The following is a 17974-nucleotide window of genomic DNA, read 5'->3' as shown; positions in this document are numbered from 1 at the left end:
ATAATAGTTCATGAAAATGTACATTAAATAAAATAGATAATCAAGAATTATTTTTGGGTAGCTAATTTGGATATATTCATTGAGAAATTATTGTTTATAATAAGTTTATACCTTTACCTGTAGTCTAAATAAACATAAAACAAAAGAAATTATAGGACTACTAAGAAAAATATTAAAATCTGAAAAATTGTAAGCTTTCAAAAAATATATGTATTTATGTTCTGAGCGTTAGGGATTGTTTTTATGAACAACCGTGATTTTAAAATGTCATATTTATATAATTTTACCTATTTGTTTATAGCTTAGCTAAAAAGAGGTTATTCACAGTTTTAGAAGATGTAAGTCTCCAAACTTCATCTATTTGGTAACTATGTATAAGACCAACATCTTTAAAATTAAATATTATACTTTAATAAAACCATTATTAAATTATATATTAAAATGGCCATGTGAATAAAATATATTTTAATTAATTGTTTAAAAAAAAAAAATTATATTTAATCTGAATTTATGTACTTTGATAATAAAATGCAAAATAAACTTTTAAGTTAACTTAATGGTTATAATGTCTGTATTTTATTATACAAATAGTACTGTTGTTAGGGTAGGTATATTTCCATTCCGTCATAATTATAAATAGATGAGTCAATACAAAATGTACACACTATTTTACATAACAATTTTAACTTTTACAATAAGAAACCTAAACCAATTTGGTTGTATAATTTAAACATATGTAGTATAGATACTTCAGAAAATAAATAATGTAAGGATATTTTTACAATGCTGAATAAAATATATTCTGATATTCCAATAATATTCCTGGTTGATAATAATGCATTCATCTTCAAAACCATTATATAGATTTTATTTTATTTATTTGTATTATAAATTCTTTTGAGTATGTTCGTACAACATTTGAAAAACAATTCTTATCTTTAAGAAGTGTTTACTTCATATATCTATTATTATTTGGTGAGCAAAACTGTATTATTGTTATTTGTTACCATAATTATATAATTTACATCATACATCTTATATCTATATTATCTTGTTGTTGACTTTGGGAGTATATAAAATTATATGATACATGCAATAATTATGACTTTTTGGTGTATTGAATTTTCATCATATTTTTTAGTATTAAAATAAAGACATAATTTTCAATCAAAACGATTATAATCAAAGGATAATCCTTGCTTAAATTTTAGTTTTTGATTTTATAAAAAAATAAATATAAAACAATATAATGTTTCAGAATACTTCAGATTTAAAATTCATGGACTGAATTTATTATAAATGTACACTCCACATAAATATTTACTCTCGTGATTCTGTTTCCACTTTATAGAATTGAGTTTTTTTCAGCAATTCAGATGTATAGATTGCAGCCTAGAATATACAAACAAATATAGTAGTACTTATAACATACAAGGATTTTATTTTAATATTGAACCAAATTTAGAATATAATTTTGGTTATTATCTGTATCTATGTATATAATTAATTCAATTCTAAACGGACAAAAACAAATTTTTAAGTACTTTTAAATTTAATAGACGTAAATATATATATATATATATATATATAATTATAAATAGTACCTATATAGATAAATTAATAATTTAAAGATATGATGAAATATTTTAAATTACAAAAACAGAATAATTATGTTCTTTCAGATTGTAAAACGAAAAAGCATTAAAATAAAATCTATTGGAAAATTAATTTTATTCTAATAAGTATAACTTATATGAAAAAAACTCTAGTATTTAGTTTTAAGTTTTATAATAAAATAAATGATCTAAATATAGATTTAAATTTTTATCATTATGAACTATATAGGTTATAATAAAATGAAATAATTTATTACCAAATTAAAATAATATTTTAACATGGGGGGATATGACTAGTTTTTGATTATTAAACAAAAAATAAGGAAAATTTAGTTGCATAGAAACGCAATGTTGTAATTCAAATGTGCATAGTAAAAATAAATCAATTGGTATGTTAAATAAATAATCCATTTAAATTATAGTTGTGCATGTGATGGACAAATTAAAAATTGCGAATTGAGTTACTACAAAATCTAAAATGAACTAGATTATAAATAAAGCTTTTTATATTGCATATTTTAGAATGGTGGTACCAAATATCAGTGAAACAAATTTGGTACTGAAAATATACAGACTTTATAATAAATTAAAGTTTAAATATTATAACTAATTTTAAAGAAATTTAAAATTAATTACTACTTAATTAATAAATTAAGATAAAAATATACAAGTAATTTATATTTTTATTAATTCATTTAGAACAATATTAAATAATAATTTAGAATTATTTATCTAAATATAATAATTTTAGTTTTTAAAATACCTGGACAACATTCGGGCATGGATCATCTTTTAAAAATTCAATGTCGTTGGTAAGGGTTTGATGCCAAACATTTAAAAGACTGTGTGGACTCAGTCTGGTCATGTGCAATAAAAGAACACACGTTCTTTCTCTAACTGTAGCATTTTCACTGTTTCTGAGCAATTTATGAAGCTCCACATTAGAAATTCTACCTGAAAAGTAATTTTTATATCTTTATTAAAATTTAACTGCAATATCCTTAACAACATATACTGAAAATGTATTATTACTTTCTAAATGTTTTCCAATAACTATGTCTTGTACTAAATTTATATTGCGTGGTAAATATATTAAAGTTAATATTAATACTGCAAGTGTATTAGTCACCAAATGTGTATTTCCATGACTAAGTGACAAACACTTTTGTAAAAGTGGAACAATTTTCAAATAAACAATACTATCGGAAAATTGTTTAAGACACTCCATAGGTTTATCTAATGATAAGCCTTCAACTAAAAGAAGTACAGATTCTAAACAGCCTAACTCTTGTAAACCAGAATTATCAGGTGGTGCAGGTGATACACAGTTACGAGCTGGTGATTTGAAAACATTAGAAAATGCTTGCATCAAACATGGAATGACCTTGGTCTCAACATAAACCTAAAATATATATAAAAAAAATGTTATTTCTTTAAATATATTTATCATTGATACATACAATTTCAAAAATAAAATTATTTTATAATTATAACAGCATACATGGGTAATTAAGTCTTTCTCAGTTTGTTGAATATTTGGAGTAACAAAAGGTATTGATAGAAGAGTAACAACATAATGTAATAATTTGGAAGACACAGTCATACTTTTTAAAGAAGACAATATAACTAATACAAAACTTTTTTGACTCATAGATGTTAAATTTCCAGATACAACCTGAAAAAAAGATCATGAAATAATCGAAAATATTACAGATTAAGATTTGTAAATAAACATAATTTATTATTATAAAATATAAGCAATATGTATTATTAATAAAATTTTACTTCAGATGCACTTTGTCGTAGAAATACAATCCATTCTTCACTCATATATTCATTAGTATTAGTATTATTGCTTGTGGAATTAGTCTTAACAGAACATACATCTAATTCTTGACAAGTTTCAGAACACCAACTAGACTGACTCGAGCGCAAATCTTCTTCTTCAGTACTATAAAAATCAATACATTTTTAAATTATATTTTATTTTATAAAATTTTTATAAAAAATATTACGTGTCATCTATAGATGTTAATTCATGACTGGTAGAAGAATCGGAGGTAGTTTCTTCCTCATTTATCTTCATTGAATTTAAGGGATATACTATATCATCTAATTCTGACAATTCGTCAAAATCTTGATTCTCATCTATTGTGAATACTCTGTTTTTTACAAATTCATGATCTAATAGACCAGGCCATGTTAACCTTTGTAATGGATTTTTTTGTAACAATTGTTCTAAAAAATTTCGACAAACAGGTGATACAGTATTCGGCCAAACAATTGGCTGATCTTTCATCATTTGTATTAAATGCATTAAACATTTAGTATCAAATGGTGGTTTTCCACATAATAAATGATAAGCTATACATCCCAATGACCTAAATAAGTAATAAGTAGATTAGATAGTTTACAAATGTTCTATTTGAATATTGATTATACCATAAATCTGCATTATGATTGTATGTTGGAGGTATAACAGGGGAATTTATCACTTCAGGAGCCATATAAAGAGGTGTTCCTTTGAGTGATGCTTGTGTTAATACTTGCGTACCAGTTAACATAAAACGGGCTAATCCAAAATCACATAATTTTACAACATCATTATGATCCAATAAAATATTTGGTGGTTTTAAATCCCTAAATATAAAAATAATTAAATAAAAATAATATTACTAAAAAAAATGTATGTTTAAGTGTTAGTAATCAAGCTACCTATGTAAAATACTTTTTCGGTGTAAATAATGTAATGCTGATACAAGTTGACATATAATTGCCTGTGTTCTTTGTTCATTTAATATACCTTCAGTTTCTATAATTTCTTTAAGTGACCTAGGCACAAATTCCATTACTAAAGCAATCTATAGTAAAAAAATGAAAATAAAATTACAAAACACAAAGGTTATTTTTGTACTAAACTAATCTAAATATCTTACCCCATGTTCATTTCCAAATGATTCAAGCATTCTTACAATGTTTGGATGGTGTAATTTCTGTTGGATTTCAACTTCTTGTTGCAATGTTTTCAATTCATCAAGCTAAAATAAAATCCATTATATACATAAATGCAACTGAATATTTGATGTATTCAAATAATTTTTATGTAAAAATATTTACCTTGAAAATAAATTTGAAGGCAACTACCATGTTACTTTTAATATGTAAGGCTTTAAATACTTTTCCAAATGATCCTTCGCCTATTTTGTCACCCAGTTGGTAATTATGACAATGTGCCCAAAAAGCAAGTCGTTCATCGCCTACCATCATAGGATGTTTTATTTCATCTGTCATACAAAGGGATGACTCCCGTCGCCGAAAATGTCCATTCATTTTCAATGTTTATTAAAAGTTAAATTTAAACATTGATTATCAGGTTGATCACTTTGAGTTTTCCTTTTATGTATTGCAAACCACTATAAATAATGCTCCGACCAATAGTACCTAAGCCCCATTCCATTTTACAATTTTCTTTTAAATTTTCAACCCAATATTGAAAAATTTCATATTTACTTATTAATTTAAATATGTATTTATATTTTAAATTAATATACAAAACCAAAGTTTAAATTATAATGATAAATACAATATAAATATTATGTTTGTGTTAACTAATAAACTTTAACACTTATCACTAATCGGACTAGTATTCATGTTATCAATATTGTTTATTGTTATTATGCAGGCTAGGCGATAAGAGTGCAAAAATATTAGATACATTTACAGATTTTCAAGTCAAAACTAATACATTGTTTATGAACTTTTTATACATGTACATAAAATCATAATTTATATTAAAGATGGGTGATTCTCAAAAATGTATCAATTTATTGAACGGATTTAAATCGATTTTTAAAAATCAACTATGAAAATCGATTTATCAAAATATCGATTTTTTTAATTATAATTGTATATATGTTACCAACAATATGGATATGTAGTTTAGATATTTTGCAAAATACCTACCTAGACATTATGCAAATTGCCGACCCATTTTAGGCAATGTAAATAAAACATATGATTTTCAACATTATTTTACATATAACATAGGTTGGTATGTGTTTTCAGTGGCGGTTTTACGGGGGGGATCCAAGGGGTCTGGACCCCCCCCCCAGATCCCAAACTTAGGCTGTGATACATTTTACTTATTTATTATATACCTTATGGTTATAGACTAGAGTTTAAAATCGATTGAAGTATGTTATACAAAAAACAAAAATCTTAAACACATTTCTTCAAAACAACATCAATATCTGACAATTTAAAATCTTTGGATTTGACAAATTCGTCACACATTAATGAGAAAAATGAACCATCAACAAATAAAAGATCTACTTCTCCATCATCATATGTTTCTATTTATCCTAAAAAACCCCAATTGGACTCTCCTGCACTGATCTCTACGTCTCCATTTGATATAACTTTTTACAAAAATATAAAACTTGATCAAAACGATATAATAAATGTATTAAATAACCTCTGGAAACCCGACATTCAATTTTATTTTCCTACAAAAACATATATATAAGGAAAGGAAAAGAAAGAAAAGAAATTTAAATTTCAATATTCTTGGTTGATGCGATTTTCTTGATTGGCATACTCGGCTGTAGATAATGGTGCTTTTTGTAAGTTTTGTGTAGCATTTTCAAAAAAGGAAGGGGAAAAAAATTTCCAATTATTAGGCAGCTTAGTACTAAAAAAATTTGATAATTGGAAACATGCAGTTGAAAGTTTTAATAAGCATTCTTCTCTCGAATATCACAAACAATATTTATCCGATGCATGCAATTTTTCTAACGCGTTAAAAACCTTGAAACTTCTATTACTAACATGATACAAACCGAAAGAATGAAAAGAGTTTTAGAAAATCGACAAAATATTAAACCCATAATTGAAGCCATAATGTTGTGTGGGTGTCAAAATATGCCTTTAAGAGGACACCATGACTGGAAACGTATACATGTTAATGATAATGTACAAAATAATCAAGGACATTTTCGGGAAATTATTCGTTATCGGGCACAGGGAGACGATGTACTAAGGTCAATTCTAAAAAGTGAAAGGACAGTAAAATATCTAAGTAACACTAGTCAAAATGCCATCATAGATTCTTGCAACTCAATTTTACTCAGTAAAGTTGTAGCATCGATTAATAAGGCAAAATGTTTCGCAGTACTTGTTGACGAGACATCTGATATTTCCGGAATGGAACTAGTTTCTTTGTGCCTCAGATACGTCGACTTAGATAAATTAGAACTCCATGAAGATTTTCTTCAATTCATACCAACAAATGATACTACAGGAAAAGGCCTAGCAAATTCAATTTTAGAAAATCTTAGTGCGTTTGGCGTAGATCTAATATATCTTCGTGTTCAAGGATATGATGGCGCTGCAGCAATAAGGGTGTACAAGCGCACATAAAAAAATTGCACCGTTCTGCAATATATGTACACTGTTCTGCTCACTTATTAAATCTTTTCGTATCTAAATCATGTTCTCTCCAACCTATAAGAAATTGCCTTGGGGTAATAAGTAAAACACGGGATATTTTTGTGTATCCAAAGAGAAAATCAGTTCTCACACAAAAAATTGAAAATTCTTCAGACAATCCCTCGAAAAAAACACTAAAGCGTGGTTATGAAACTCGATGAATCAAAAGGTATCACTCAGTTAATGATTTTTAGAACTTTACTTTGTTGTAGTCTTTAAATGATATTTCAATATGGGAAGACAGTGATACAAGTGGAAAAGCACAGTGTCTACGAAATTCAATTTTGAACGGAGAATTTATTATTTCTTTAATAGTTTTAATTATTAACAACCAGAATTTCAGTTTTTAATACATCAATCTTTACACTTAAAATATGAAAATACCTACCTTATACAACTATAACTTATTGTTTAGTAATGATTAAAATTTACTTTTGAATTTATATTAACCTTATAATGATTAATAAACTATAAACTTCCATCATAGTTTAAACTCATAAATTTATCAACTGAACAAACAATTGATAAGTTTTTCTCAGAAAATCTGTACTTAAGATTTGCAATCACAATATCAACTATTGGAAAATATACGATATATTACACTATCCGTAATGTATACCTTATCGTTATTATTATTCATTATTATTAATTACAATTATAGGAATATCTGAATATTCAAATATGGAATTAATTATAATGAATTATATAATATGATTTACGACCACGGATATATAAAGATATACTAAAGATCTAAATAGTCAACAAATGCAAAGTAAAAATTAGTTATTCGGGTTCACATGCTAATTAAAAAAAATTGTGGCCAGGGGAGCATCGTCCAAAGAGTTCCGAAAAAAGAAATTCAAAATTCATCAACTTCCGAGCCCTAATAATAACGGTGGAAGGTACCCTATCCATGTAGGTAATTACACCGATAATATTAGAGGATCATTTGCGAAAATAATAATTTACGGTTGTTATATACGATTAAAATGTGTGTAGCAGCAGAGCCGTAACTAGGGTGAGGCTAAGGAGAAATTTGCCTTGGGCGCCTAAAACTGGGGGCGCAAAAATATTAAATAATTAACTTATTTTAAGAAATATTATTTCTTGTTTTGCTAGAAACCTAATTACAATTTTTCAGATTTTTTTGAATAGTATTATACATATTAAAAGCGGTGAGTGTGATAACCCTACAACCTAGGGAGCGCATTGCTTCAGTTCTGCCTCAAGATAAAAATGGCTCGGTATGACTCTATGTAGCAGTCGTATTAACCGATATTGTTGTTACGTTCAATGCCGTTATAACCAGTTGTTTTGTAAATCGGAATTTTGCCGAATCTTTGAAATTAACGTCGTTATACCTCATATGTCGTTACGACCGGAGTCATAGATAGTACCGACTGTACTTGGTATTTATAATCAATGGTATTACTGGTCCCGCGAGGCCCGCTTTTAGATCATATACAACGGATGGAGTTATACAAATAATTTGTGAAGCCAATATAACAGTAGGATCGCACTGATATGCACATGCGTGTGGTATCTTATCATTAATTTTTGGCGCAGATATTAATTGATTATTGAACAAGATCACGATTAGCTATAATGTATAAATGTTTGTTAAGTTTCTAAATGTTTCTTTAATTCTTATTTATTATTTTTTCTCATAATGCATAACATAGGCGTGCGCAGACTTTATTCGCAGGTTATGCAATAAAAAATATAGGGCCCCTCACAAATAAATTTTCTAATCTGCCCTTAATTTATTTGCATTTTCTTTTAACGCATATAAGATTCAAGTCACAATCTAAGTTTTTGCATATATACTACTTAGCTTCTTTACTTCCCTTAGAATCTAAAATCACACATAGTTTTACAGTAGAATATTAAACAATGCACTGTAGAAATAAGTAGTTTGAAATTTGATTTATATTTATTAAAAAAAAAATTATTATTTATTTAAGATCAAGTATGTACTGTATTGAATGCTTTTGAATAATTTTAACATATTTATAATGTTGTTATTTTATAGAGAGTACTTAAAATCTAAAGTTCAAGTCTTCTTTTTATCGGTACACATGCTTTGAATTCATCTATTACATCTTCAATATTGATTTCTGATGCCATCTTTTGCTCGATAAATATTAACATCAGTGAATGAAGACGTTCTTGTAACATAGTGTTTTTAAGTTTAGACTTTACAATAAACAATTTGGAAAAGTCCCTCTCACACGAGCAGCTTGCCACAGGTATTGTTGCAAATTGTGTTAAAGCTTTATTGAAGTATGAAAATATTGTTTTCCGGTCGTTTTCTGATAACCAATTCAGCCATACTAAAATTGTTTTAGATGATGACCCTCTAATAGAAGTTCTATCAAACATATTTGTAATGAGCTTAATTTCAGATTCAAATGTAGTATTCAAATTAAATTTTTCCTTCAACATTGAAATATCATTACTATCAAGCTTTAATTGATTTAAATTTCCTGTGGCGGTAATTAAATTTAAAGTTTCTTAACTTAATAATAAATATGGGCCCCTCGCATGAAGCCGCAGACTATGCAGCGGCATACCCTGCAAACCCCGTGCGCACGCCTATGATGCATAATATTATGTATCATAAAATGTAAATGTAATATTGTATAATAATAATAATTTATTGAAATAAATAAAACAAACAAAGATTAATTTTTAACAGGTGCATACTTATAAAATTAAAATAATAATTACATATGTACTAGAAACTAGTGTGGTTATAACTAAGAATGTACTCTACAAAAGAATAATATGGAAAATAATTACTACATAGATATTAGTGATATTACTGATTTTAAAATAAAATCATTTTGGTGTAATTTTATCCCAAATTTTTGACTGCCATTGAAAACGAATGCATTTTGGCTTTATGATTTAATCTTAAATATATATATATGGTTCAATGATAAACCGTAGCAATTGAATTCGATAGTTATTAAAAGGATCTTGAATTTTATTCGGCATTATTATAATACTATTATTAACTATATTGTATTCGCTAGGTTAAAATTATGATTAATAACAATGTTTCTTAATTTCAGAATTAGTGATGCCAAAATTCAATTTTAAGCGGTAAAAAACAGATTGACATTTGATAAGCATGCACAGATGTCACCGGTTCTATAGTTATGTTGACTTCAACTAATTCTATACGTATGATATGCGATAACTCCATATGATTTATAAGAGTATATGATCTATAAGAGCTATAAGATCTATAAGAGCCCGCTTTACACTCCGGCCGATGACTACATTATCGCATGAATAACGATTGTGTGGTGGCTACACTGGTCGACCGTTCGTCTTGTTTGTGTAATGTATTTCTATCACATCCCAAGTTAAAACAACCATTTTGGCTACTTAGATTTCTGTTGTTTTCCTTCGTATCGATGGAATTGTTATTCTATCGTCTCATACCGTCTAACTTATTCACTAATCGTGTTGTTTACTTTTACGACGTATGTGTTAGTTCAATTGTTTGACTCCCGCAAACCCACTCGTCTTCAGTTTTCGTACACATGGTCGGCCGTGTTTAGCAGTCGTCTTTCGTGGTGTAACGCATTAAACTCTCGTTTACATTCGGTTTCAGTAACCAGAAGTTAATTTCATCATGAAGTTCATAAAAGGAAAGCGACCACAGAATGGTCGAGATCGTGGAGGGTAAATATATAATGATTGATAATATGTCATCCAGTTTTTGATCCAATAATGTCAGTTCACAACTGAATGAATGTCTGGAGTAATTCGTTTAAATTACTGTATGGCTTAAGTACACTTAACCGGCGGTCTCCCACTCAAATTTTTATTTTTTTAAACATTGATTTGTTATTTCCAACTCATGTGCTAAACTTGTAATTTGAATTAGTTAAATTGTGATTTCAGGCGTACTAAAGCACTGCAATCTGGTCCTCATAATCGTTTACGTTTAGCTGCAGCCAATAAAGCTGCAAAAGTTAAACGATTAAAAGCTGCCCAAAGACAGTCTAATAATGATACATTAAACAAAAGAAAAATATTGACAAAAAATTCAAGAGTGGCCATAAATAATGTGATGGATGCCCGTGTTAGACTTTTGCAAAAAGCTTTAGAAAAGCCTACTGTAATAGTAGATGCTAGACAAAAACTAACAAAACAGAAAGATGCTCGTGAAAAAATCCAAGAACGCCGATTACATTCATCATCTTATGATGTTAGTAACTAAACTATAATCATGAAAGAAACGACATCTTTCAATTCTATAATATGTATAAAGCAAGCATTGATCTAGTATACTAATTTAATTAATAGAATTAAGTAGTTAATATTAATGTATTTTTAATGAATACATTAATACTGAGTTAAAAAGAAAATGATTTTTTGATCCATAATATTTCAACTATCAGTAGAGTTTTGCATTTTTAAATATTTTTTGTGTCAATATCAATGTTTAAAAAACTTGATTGTTTTTTTTAAATTTTTTATGTTTCATTTTATGGATTTGAAAACGGTTTATAGACTTATTTATATTGGTTTAATGCTCATTTGTAAATTTATGTTAAATTTAGTAAATGGATAAGTAAAAACAGGTTAATATGAATTGTAGATTATATAAATTATGCAATTTATAATTATCTACTCATTGTGTTTCAATAGAACTTAATCTAATGTATTATTTAATACATATAAATATATGCTAAACCTCCTTTAGGTTTATATCTTAAGCAAAGGTTTTAATTACATTTGAAGCTTATTTTTATTTTTTAGGTTCTTACAATATTAATATCTGTTCTCTAGCAATATAAATAAGTTATTACATTTATCAGCTACTTATTGTTATTATCTACCAAATTCAATAGTATGGATAGGATGTATTAACAAATCATTATATGCTTAGATTGCTATGTTAATATAAAATTGTTTCATTATGAATTACAAAAAATAATCTTTAACTGATTGTAAGACAATTTTTTTTTTCCAATTTATATTGATAAGCTTACTCATATGAATATAATGTTTTAATAATCTATACATTTTTGTCTATGCATTTGGTGGTGTTTAAATTTATATTAATTATTACGTAATCAAAATTTATTTTTCTTACCTTTAATCTTTTTTTTGATCTTAATAGTAACTTTTTAATTTTACATTTTTAAACATTATTTCTATGACTGTTAGAATATGACAATCTTTTTATCATCTTTCATAACTTTAAATAATTTTATAACTAATCAATTTTTAATATTATTTTATTATTATTATAACATTTTATAGATGTAAAGATAGCAATATTATTGTAAAATTATTTTAATCTTAAGTCTTCTTTTATTAGATAATAATACATAGTATTTCTTATTGTTTGATTAGGGTACTCGTAGTATGGGAACATCAAGAGGACTTTCCAATAACTTAGGTCGTGTAAAAATTGACCGTCGTGGCATTCTTACTGTTAAGTCTATTTTGGATGAAAGAGCTTCTTCACATCATTCAAGTGTTCGTGATCGACGACCTACTGTAAATCAAGGACGTTTTGATGGTGTAGAGAAAAGACATAGTAGTAATACATTCAATTCTGAGTTGAACACATTTAGAAGTAATATATTTAGATTTGAATTATTATTGTTTACTTTATTATTGACTGTATTTTTGACATAAGGCGACAGACCGGTTGAAGAAATAAGACCAATGAGACGTGATATGAGAATCTCAAGACGTCCAATATCAAATGCTCAGTCTATGAGACAACCTTTTGAGCGTTCTACTAGACCTTCAAGAATAAATGAAAAACCATATAGTAGGCCTATGGCAATGGATTATGAAGATTCAATGGATTGGGAAGAAACCAATAGATACTCTCCGACCCCAGTAAATAAGATACATTTTAAATTAAAATTTTCAATTTGTTGTATTTTTGATTATATTATAGGTAATGAGACGGAATATAGGTGGAAATGCAATGTTCAATCGTGATGGATATGAAGATGATTTATTAGACAGAAATTCAAGGTGAAATATAATTTTATCAAAAGTTTCAAGAGTTAAAATGATTTTAGTTATTAACTGTCATAATTAATAACAAGTTAAATAGGAATAAATAATTTTTATTTATTAAAATATTACTTAATCATTTGAAAGTTTTAATTAGTGTTACTGTATTATATTATATTATAATTATTACTAATTTATTTATTTATAAATTATTTAAGGAATCATAGAGGGTTAAGTGAAACATTACGTTCAAGATTAGATTCTCGTCAAACAGTTATGGCTAAGCGTTCACGTCCCTCTGGTCATAAAATTGTTATTTCTAATTTAGAACCGTCTGTTACATCTGAAGATATTAGAGTATGTATTTAATTTTATTAAAACTATAAAGTATAAAATAACTTGATATTGGTTTTTTACTTAGATTAATAATTAATTTTTTTATTTTCTTATTTAGGAACTTTTTGCTGATATAGGTAATTTATTAGAGTCTAGAGTAGTTCGACCCGGTGTTGCAGAAGTAATATATGAACGTCGTGCAGATGCTATTCAAGCAGTTGATGTATATCACAACAGGCAGCTTGATGGCAGGCCTATGAAGTGTGATATGGTAAGAAATGTTGGATCTAATCCTGCTGGACCAATATCTCTGCCTGGGTAAATAATCGGAATCTTAATAAACTCTTATGCTGGGTTGCATGAACATTTACAGAACCGATAACGACTTATCAATTCTGTAAAAATAAAATTGTTCTTTAAAATTGATAAATAAAAGACTAATAAAGCGTTGTTAGCTCGATAAGTTATAGGTTCGATTTTGGATCTGTAATATTTGCAGAACTGTTTAAGATCCCTTATCATTTAATTTAAAATGTATTATCACTTGAAATTATTGTTATTTATTTAATTTTGAATAATTATTAATTTTATTTTATTTTATATTATTGTTTAAGACATTTTAATTTTAAATAATTAATTGTAATGTCTTTGTCATTCTCATCTGATGCTATCGATAAAGATATTCTATATATTTTAATAAATATTTCAAGATTAAGGTGGTTTAAAGATAGGTCAAATCCGTCAAATAACAATTAACAATTAAATTACCAAGACTGGTTTATTTCTTCGAAAAAGAAATCTTGATAAGAATAATATTTATATACTACTTAATACCAGATAATTGGTTTTAACCTGATTATATGATACAATTTATAATACTTTCATGAAACGCAATTTGTTCTTTAACTTCTACTATTTTATAATCGGTAGATTATCCGCCCAACAGTTATTGAACTATTTTCATGCAACTGGGCATTAACGTCTATAATATATGATTTTATAAAATTTATTGTTACTATTTATAATTATAATTATATTTTTTAATAATGTATTACATTTGTTCTAGAACAAGTCGCAGAATGCCTTCACGTGCTATTGATATGTATAAACCTTCAGCGTACGTCACATACGATATAGATGCTGTACATACTGCATTATTTAATAAGTAGTTTTATATCCCAATTAAAATATATAACAATTTTCTAGATTTCATGCATGTTACTTTTTTTCTGTTAAATTTGTAGCATTATAATGTATTAACAATTCATTTTTTCATTATTCTAATTATGTGTGTTATTTTGTCCACATAAATAAAAATTATGATTTTGAATGTATGTACGTGAAATGTATTATAAATAAAGTTTTGGGATTACAAATACTTTATTTTATTTTTGTCATATTAGTACAGTAAAGTTAAAATATTATTTTTTCAGAATTTACAAATTAGTAACTGTCATATGTATGAATATTATTTTTTTTTTTTTGTTAATAATAATGCCATTTGTGCCGAAATTGAGTGTTAAATACTTTTAACCACTTATTTACTTAAAAATGTTAGCTTACATAATGTATTTGTAAAATTATGATTATCTAATAATATTAAAATTATCAAACGTATTTATATAGAATTTATCCTAAAGATAAAACATATATATATATATATATATATATAAAATTATTTTTTATATAGTTTTTAGCTTTTGAATAAAACTGGATAAATCTATATGAATCATTATTATTAATAATATATGTTTTCATTTACACTGTTTTAATTTGCTTATACATTCTAACATTACATTATTAATTTTAATACAGTTGTAATATTTTTTTGTAAAATATATATTTGCTAAAAATTTATTAGTTTAGTAAAATAGTAATTCCCCTTGTTTTAAAAGTATTTATATTAACACTACTAATAAAAACAATTATTAAATAGGATAGATTAATATTTTTGTTTGTATATTTTGATTTTGCTTTTGATGTGGTCATGGAACTAATTTGTTAATTGATATCTTCTTCAATGTTATTTGCAGTTTCAAATTTAAAGAATTAATTAATTTGATTTTAGAGTTTCGATCAAATATTGGAATATTAGATTTTTCAAGTAATTTTAATATATTATATACATTTTACTGGAAGAAAATGATTGAATATTAAAATGGAACACATTGTTTTAGTATCAAATTCTAAGTGAATGTATTAGGTTACCATGTTTTATTGTATCTGTGTATGCTGATTTCTTAAGAATTATAAAAAATTTAAGACAACTAATAAAATAATGCTAATATTTATGACATACTAATTTTTGACGAAATGGAAATTTTGTTTTCATTGTAACTCAAAAAATAATAATCATTAACTTGGAGATTTTTATTAAATGCTTTTAGTACTGTTTACTATAGATGGTAAAATGTTAAATGACATTTGGGGTGTTTGTTAATAATTGAAATGTTCATATTATCTTAGCTTATTGTAAAAAAAAAATGTCAATAAAATAGTTTTGGTTTCATAAAAAGTTTGGAATATGTAATCGCATTGGACAGCAAATATAATAAAATTATAATGACAGCCATTTATACACTTGAGTTTCCAACTAATCACAAAAATTGAGAAGTTAAGGATTTATTTTAACCATTTTTATCAAATAGAAATTTAATAACCAAGACATAAATGACATTTATGACTACAAAAATGTAAAAAATACTAAGTAAATACTAATCAAATATTAAAATATAATCCAATATTAGGAAATGAGATCTTTATCTAAACATGTTTAATATAGTATTAAGAATAAATTACATGTTTTAACACAACTCAACTGTAAATTGTATCATAAGTTATCCCAAATACATTAAAAACAGATTCAAGTTATTGAAAAGCCTTAAAACATTTTTTTTAAATAAAAAAATTTTAATAGGATTAATGTTTCGTGTACGTACTGTTCGTATTGTTTCAAATATTAATTAAAAGTCGACAGTAAAACAATTTATTTAGGATATTGGACATTGTAACTAATATAGCCAGAAGGTGGTTTACAAGTTATAACCCCCCCTCCTTAAAATGTCTCTCTTAATTTTTAAAATATTTAATAATTTTAATAGATAAATTTAATGTTATATCATGTCGTCATAAAAAAATTTTCACAGTTCCAATAAATCTCGTTGGGATTTTCGAATTTATGATAAACGAAGAAGACTATAAAGCTTTAAATGTATCATCCATAACTTTACGTTTACTTTTAACATCATCTACAGGTGATTGCAGCGGACGGAAAAATAAATTTATGTTTGTCTATATTTAACGATCGGATATGCAAATCTGAAATTATGTACTATAATTTATATGATTAAAAATAAACTAAAAATTCAATTAATGGAAATACAACTCGTGAAAATGGTGTCGGATAAATTTTAAACAGTGGGTAAGTAAGTATTATTTTGTACACGATTTATATAACTCTCCCTAGAACAGAGTCTAATTTTCGAAAGATCTGGAACGTATTTTGATATTAACTGATAATCATGGGCGTAGGTAAGGGGGGAATTTTTGGTGTTCAAACACACCCCGAAATAGTTCGAATTGTCATTGATTCTTTCAATTTTCTTCGCCAAAATGCTGAGATGGAATTTAACCTAATATTTATCACGACTTCAAAAACTTTAACTGATGTTGATGGCTCAATGAGTGTACTAAGATTTTCAAAAAAAAAAAAAAATAAATTAATCGAGACAATTATTAAAATTCTACTCCGGAAGAATATTATAGAAAAACACTTTTTATACTATTTTTTGACCATAACAAATTTAAAAAGTAAGTTTGAACAGCATTATGATTTAATTTTATTTTTTCAAAATATTATGTCGAATAAAGTTAGTTGTGTTTACAAATGAGAAATATGTTATTAATTTATGGGATTTTTCAAGACAATAATTTCGGATCATCAACAGTTTAATTCGGAATATTTATTGTAGAAATCCAAATAGGTAAGAGAAAAATTTAAATTTTTTTTATGTAGATATTTTGTAACATAAAAAATAGGGGAAGGAGCTAAGTTAAAATAAGAGCTCATTTTTTTTTTTTTTTTAAAGACGGCAAAATTTGATTTTGCCTAGTGCTCTATTTTTGCTTGAGCCGGCCCTGCCTATGTCCATGCTGATAATGAACACAAAAATATTATAATATAGGGCAGTGGCGAGCCGAATATAGGTCTAAATGAAGCCTAGGCATCAAGTTAAAAAGGGGTGGGTGGTTGTTGGATAATAATATGTAAGTTACCTAATTATCGTATATATTTAGGTAGACAAATATTAATATATGAGTTCTGAATGAGATGAATTTAAGTATGGGTGGGTGGGTGGTAAACTAGATTTTGCAATTAGCATCGAAAAAATGTTTATCTCGGGACGCCACTGATATAGGGTACACTAAAGTTCTTTATCATTATTCTAATGATAGTATCATATAATAATGTAATAATCTAATAATATATATACTAATATACATTTCTATAAAATTTATAAAATTCTGTAGGGAAA

The 17974-nt window shown here is 26.2% G+C and overlaps 3 protein-coding genes across 4 annotated transcripts; 2 read left to right on the top strand and 1 right to left on the bottom strand.

Moving 5' to 3' along the window:
* Positions 1-861: 861 nt before the first annotated feature.
* On the bottom strand, positions 862-5148 carry LOC112684118 (serine/threonine-protein kinase 33). The gene is made up of 10 exons (XM_025555443.1): positions 4734-5148; positions 4553-4654; positions 4332-4477; positions 4059-4256; positions 3632-3997; positions 3402-3567; positions 3118-3291; positions 2649-3018; positions 2380-2570; positions 862-1392 (listed from the first exon to the last, which is right to left on the bottom strand). Exons 1-10 carry the CDS (start codon positions 4944-4946, stop codon positions 1321-1323), a joined length of 1998 nt encoding a protein of 665 aa, XP_025411228.1. The 5' UTR covers positions 4947-5148; the 3' UTR covers positions 862-1320.
* A 1295-nt stretch (positions 5149-6443) lies between these two features.
* On the top strand, positions 6444-7034 carry LOC112684113. Its single transcript, XM_025555437.1, has one exon. It carries the CDS (start codon positions 6444-6446, stop codon positions 7032-7034), a length of 591 nt encoding a protein of 196 aa, XP_025411222.1.
* A 3418-nt stretch (positions 7035-10452) lies between these two features.
* On the top strand, positions 10453-14646 carry LOC112684120. Of its 2 annotated transcripts, none has more exons than XM_025555446.1 (8): positions 10453-10799; positions 11022-11328; positions 12483-12708; positions 12772-12980; positions 13042-13121; positions 13322-13460; positions 13558-13710; positions 14506-14629. In XM_025555446.1, the coding sequence occupies exons 1-8, from the start codon at positions 10750-10752 to the stop codon at positions 14536-14538; spliced, it is 1197 nt and encodes a 398-aa protein (XP_025411231.1). In that variant the 5' UTR covers positions 10453-10749; the 3' UTR covers positions 14539-14629. The 2 variants fall into 2 exon arrangements, with proteins under 2 accessions (XP_025411231.1, XP_025411230.1); XM_025555445.1 differs by having other exon boundaries at positions 10750-10799; positions 13558-13757; positions 14506-14646.
* Positions 14647-17974: the final 3328 nt, after the last annotated feature.

The sequence above is a fragment of the Sipha flava genome, unplaced genomic scaffold (assembly GCF_003268045.1).
Source record: "Sipha flava isolate LNK unplaced genomic scaffold, YSA_version1 241_pilon_pilon, whole genome shotgun sequence".
NCBI classification, from domain to species: domain Eukaryota; kingdom Metazoa; phylum Arthropoda; class Insecta; order Hemiptera; family Aphididae; genus Sipha; species Sipha flava.
This window is presented reverse-complemented; position numbering and strand designations above follow the sequence as displayed.

Bases quoted from the DNA above. Each gene is read 5' to 3' on its own strand.
- LOC112684118 (XM_025555443.1), bottom strand. From the start codon at position 4,946: ATGAATGGACATTTTCGGCGACGGGAGTCATCCCTTTGTATGACAGAT. The intron at 4,478-4,552 runs GTAAGATATTTA...TTTTTACTATAG, and splicing joins CATTTGGAAATGAACATGGG to ATTGCTTTAGTAATGGAATT. The intron at 3,019-3,117 runs GTATGCTGTTAT...TATATATTTTAG, and splicing joins AGAAAGACTTAATTACCCAT to GTTTATGTTGAGACCAAGGT.
- LOC112684113 (XM_025555437.1), top strand. From the start codon at position 6,444: ATGATACAAACCGAAAGAATGAAAAGAGTTTTAGAAAATCGACAAAAT.
- LOC112684120 (XM_025555445.1), top strand. From the start codon at position 10,750: ATGAAGTTCATAAAAGGAAAGCGACCACAGAATGGTCGAGATCGTGGA. The intron at 12,709-12,771 runs GTAATATATTTA...TTTTGACATAAG, and splicing joins TGAGTTGAACACATTTAGAA to GCGACAGACCGGTTGAAGAA. The intron at 13,461-13,557 runs GTATGTATTTAA...TTTCTTATTTAG, and splicing joins TTACATCTGAAGATATTAGA to GAACTTTTTGCTGATATAGG.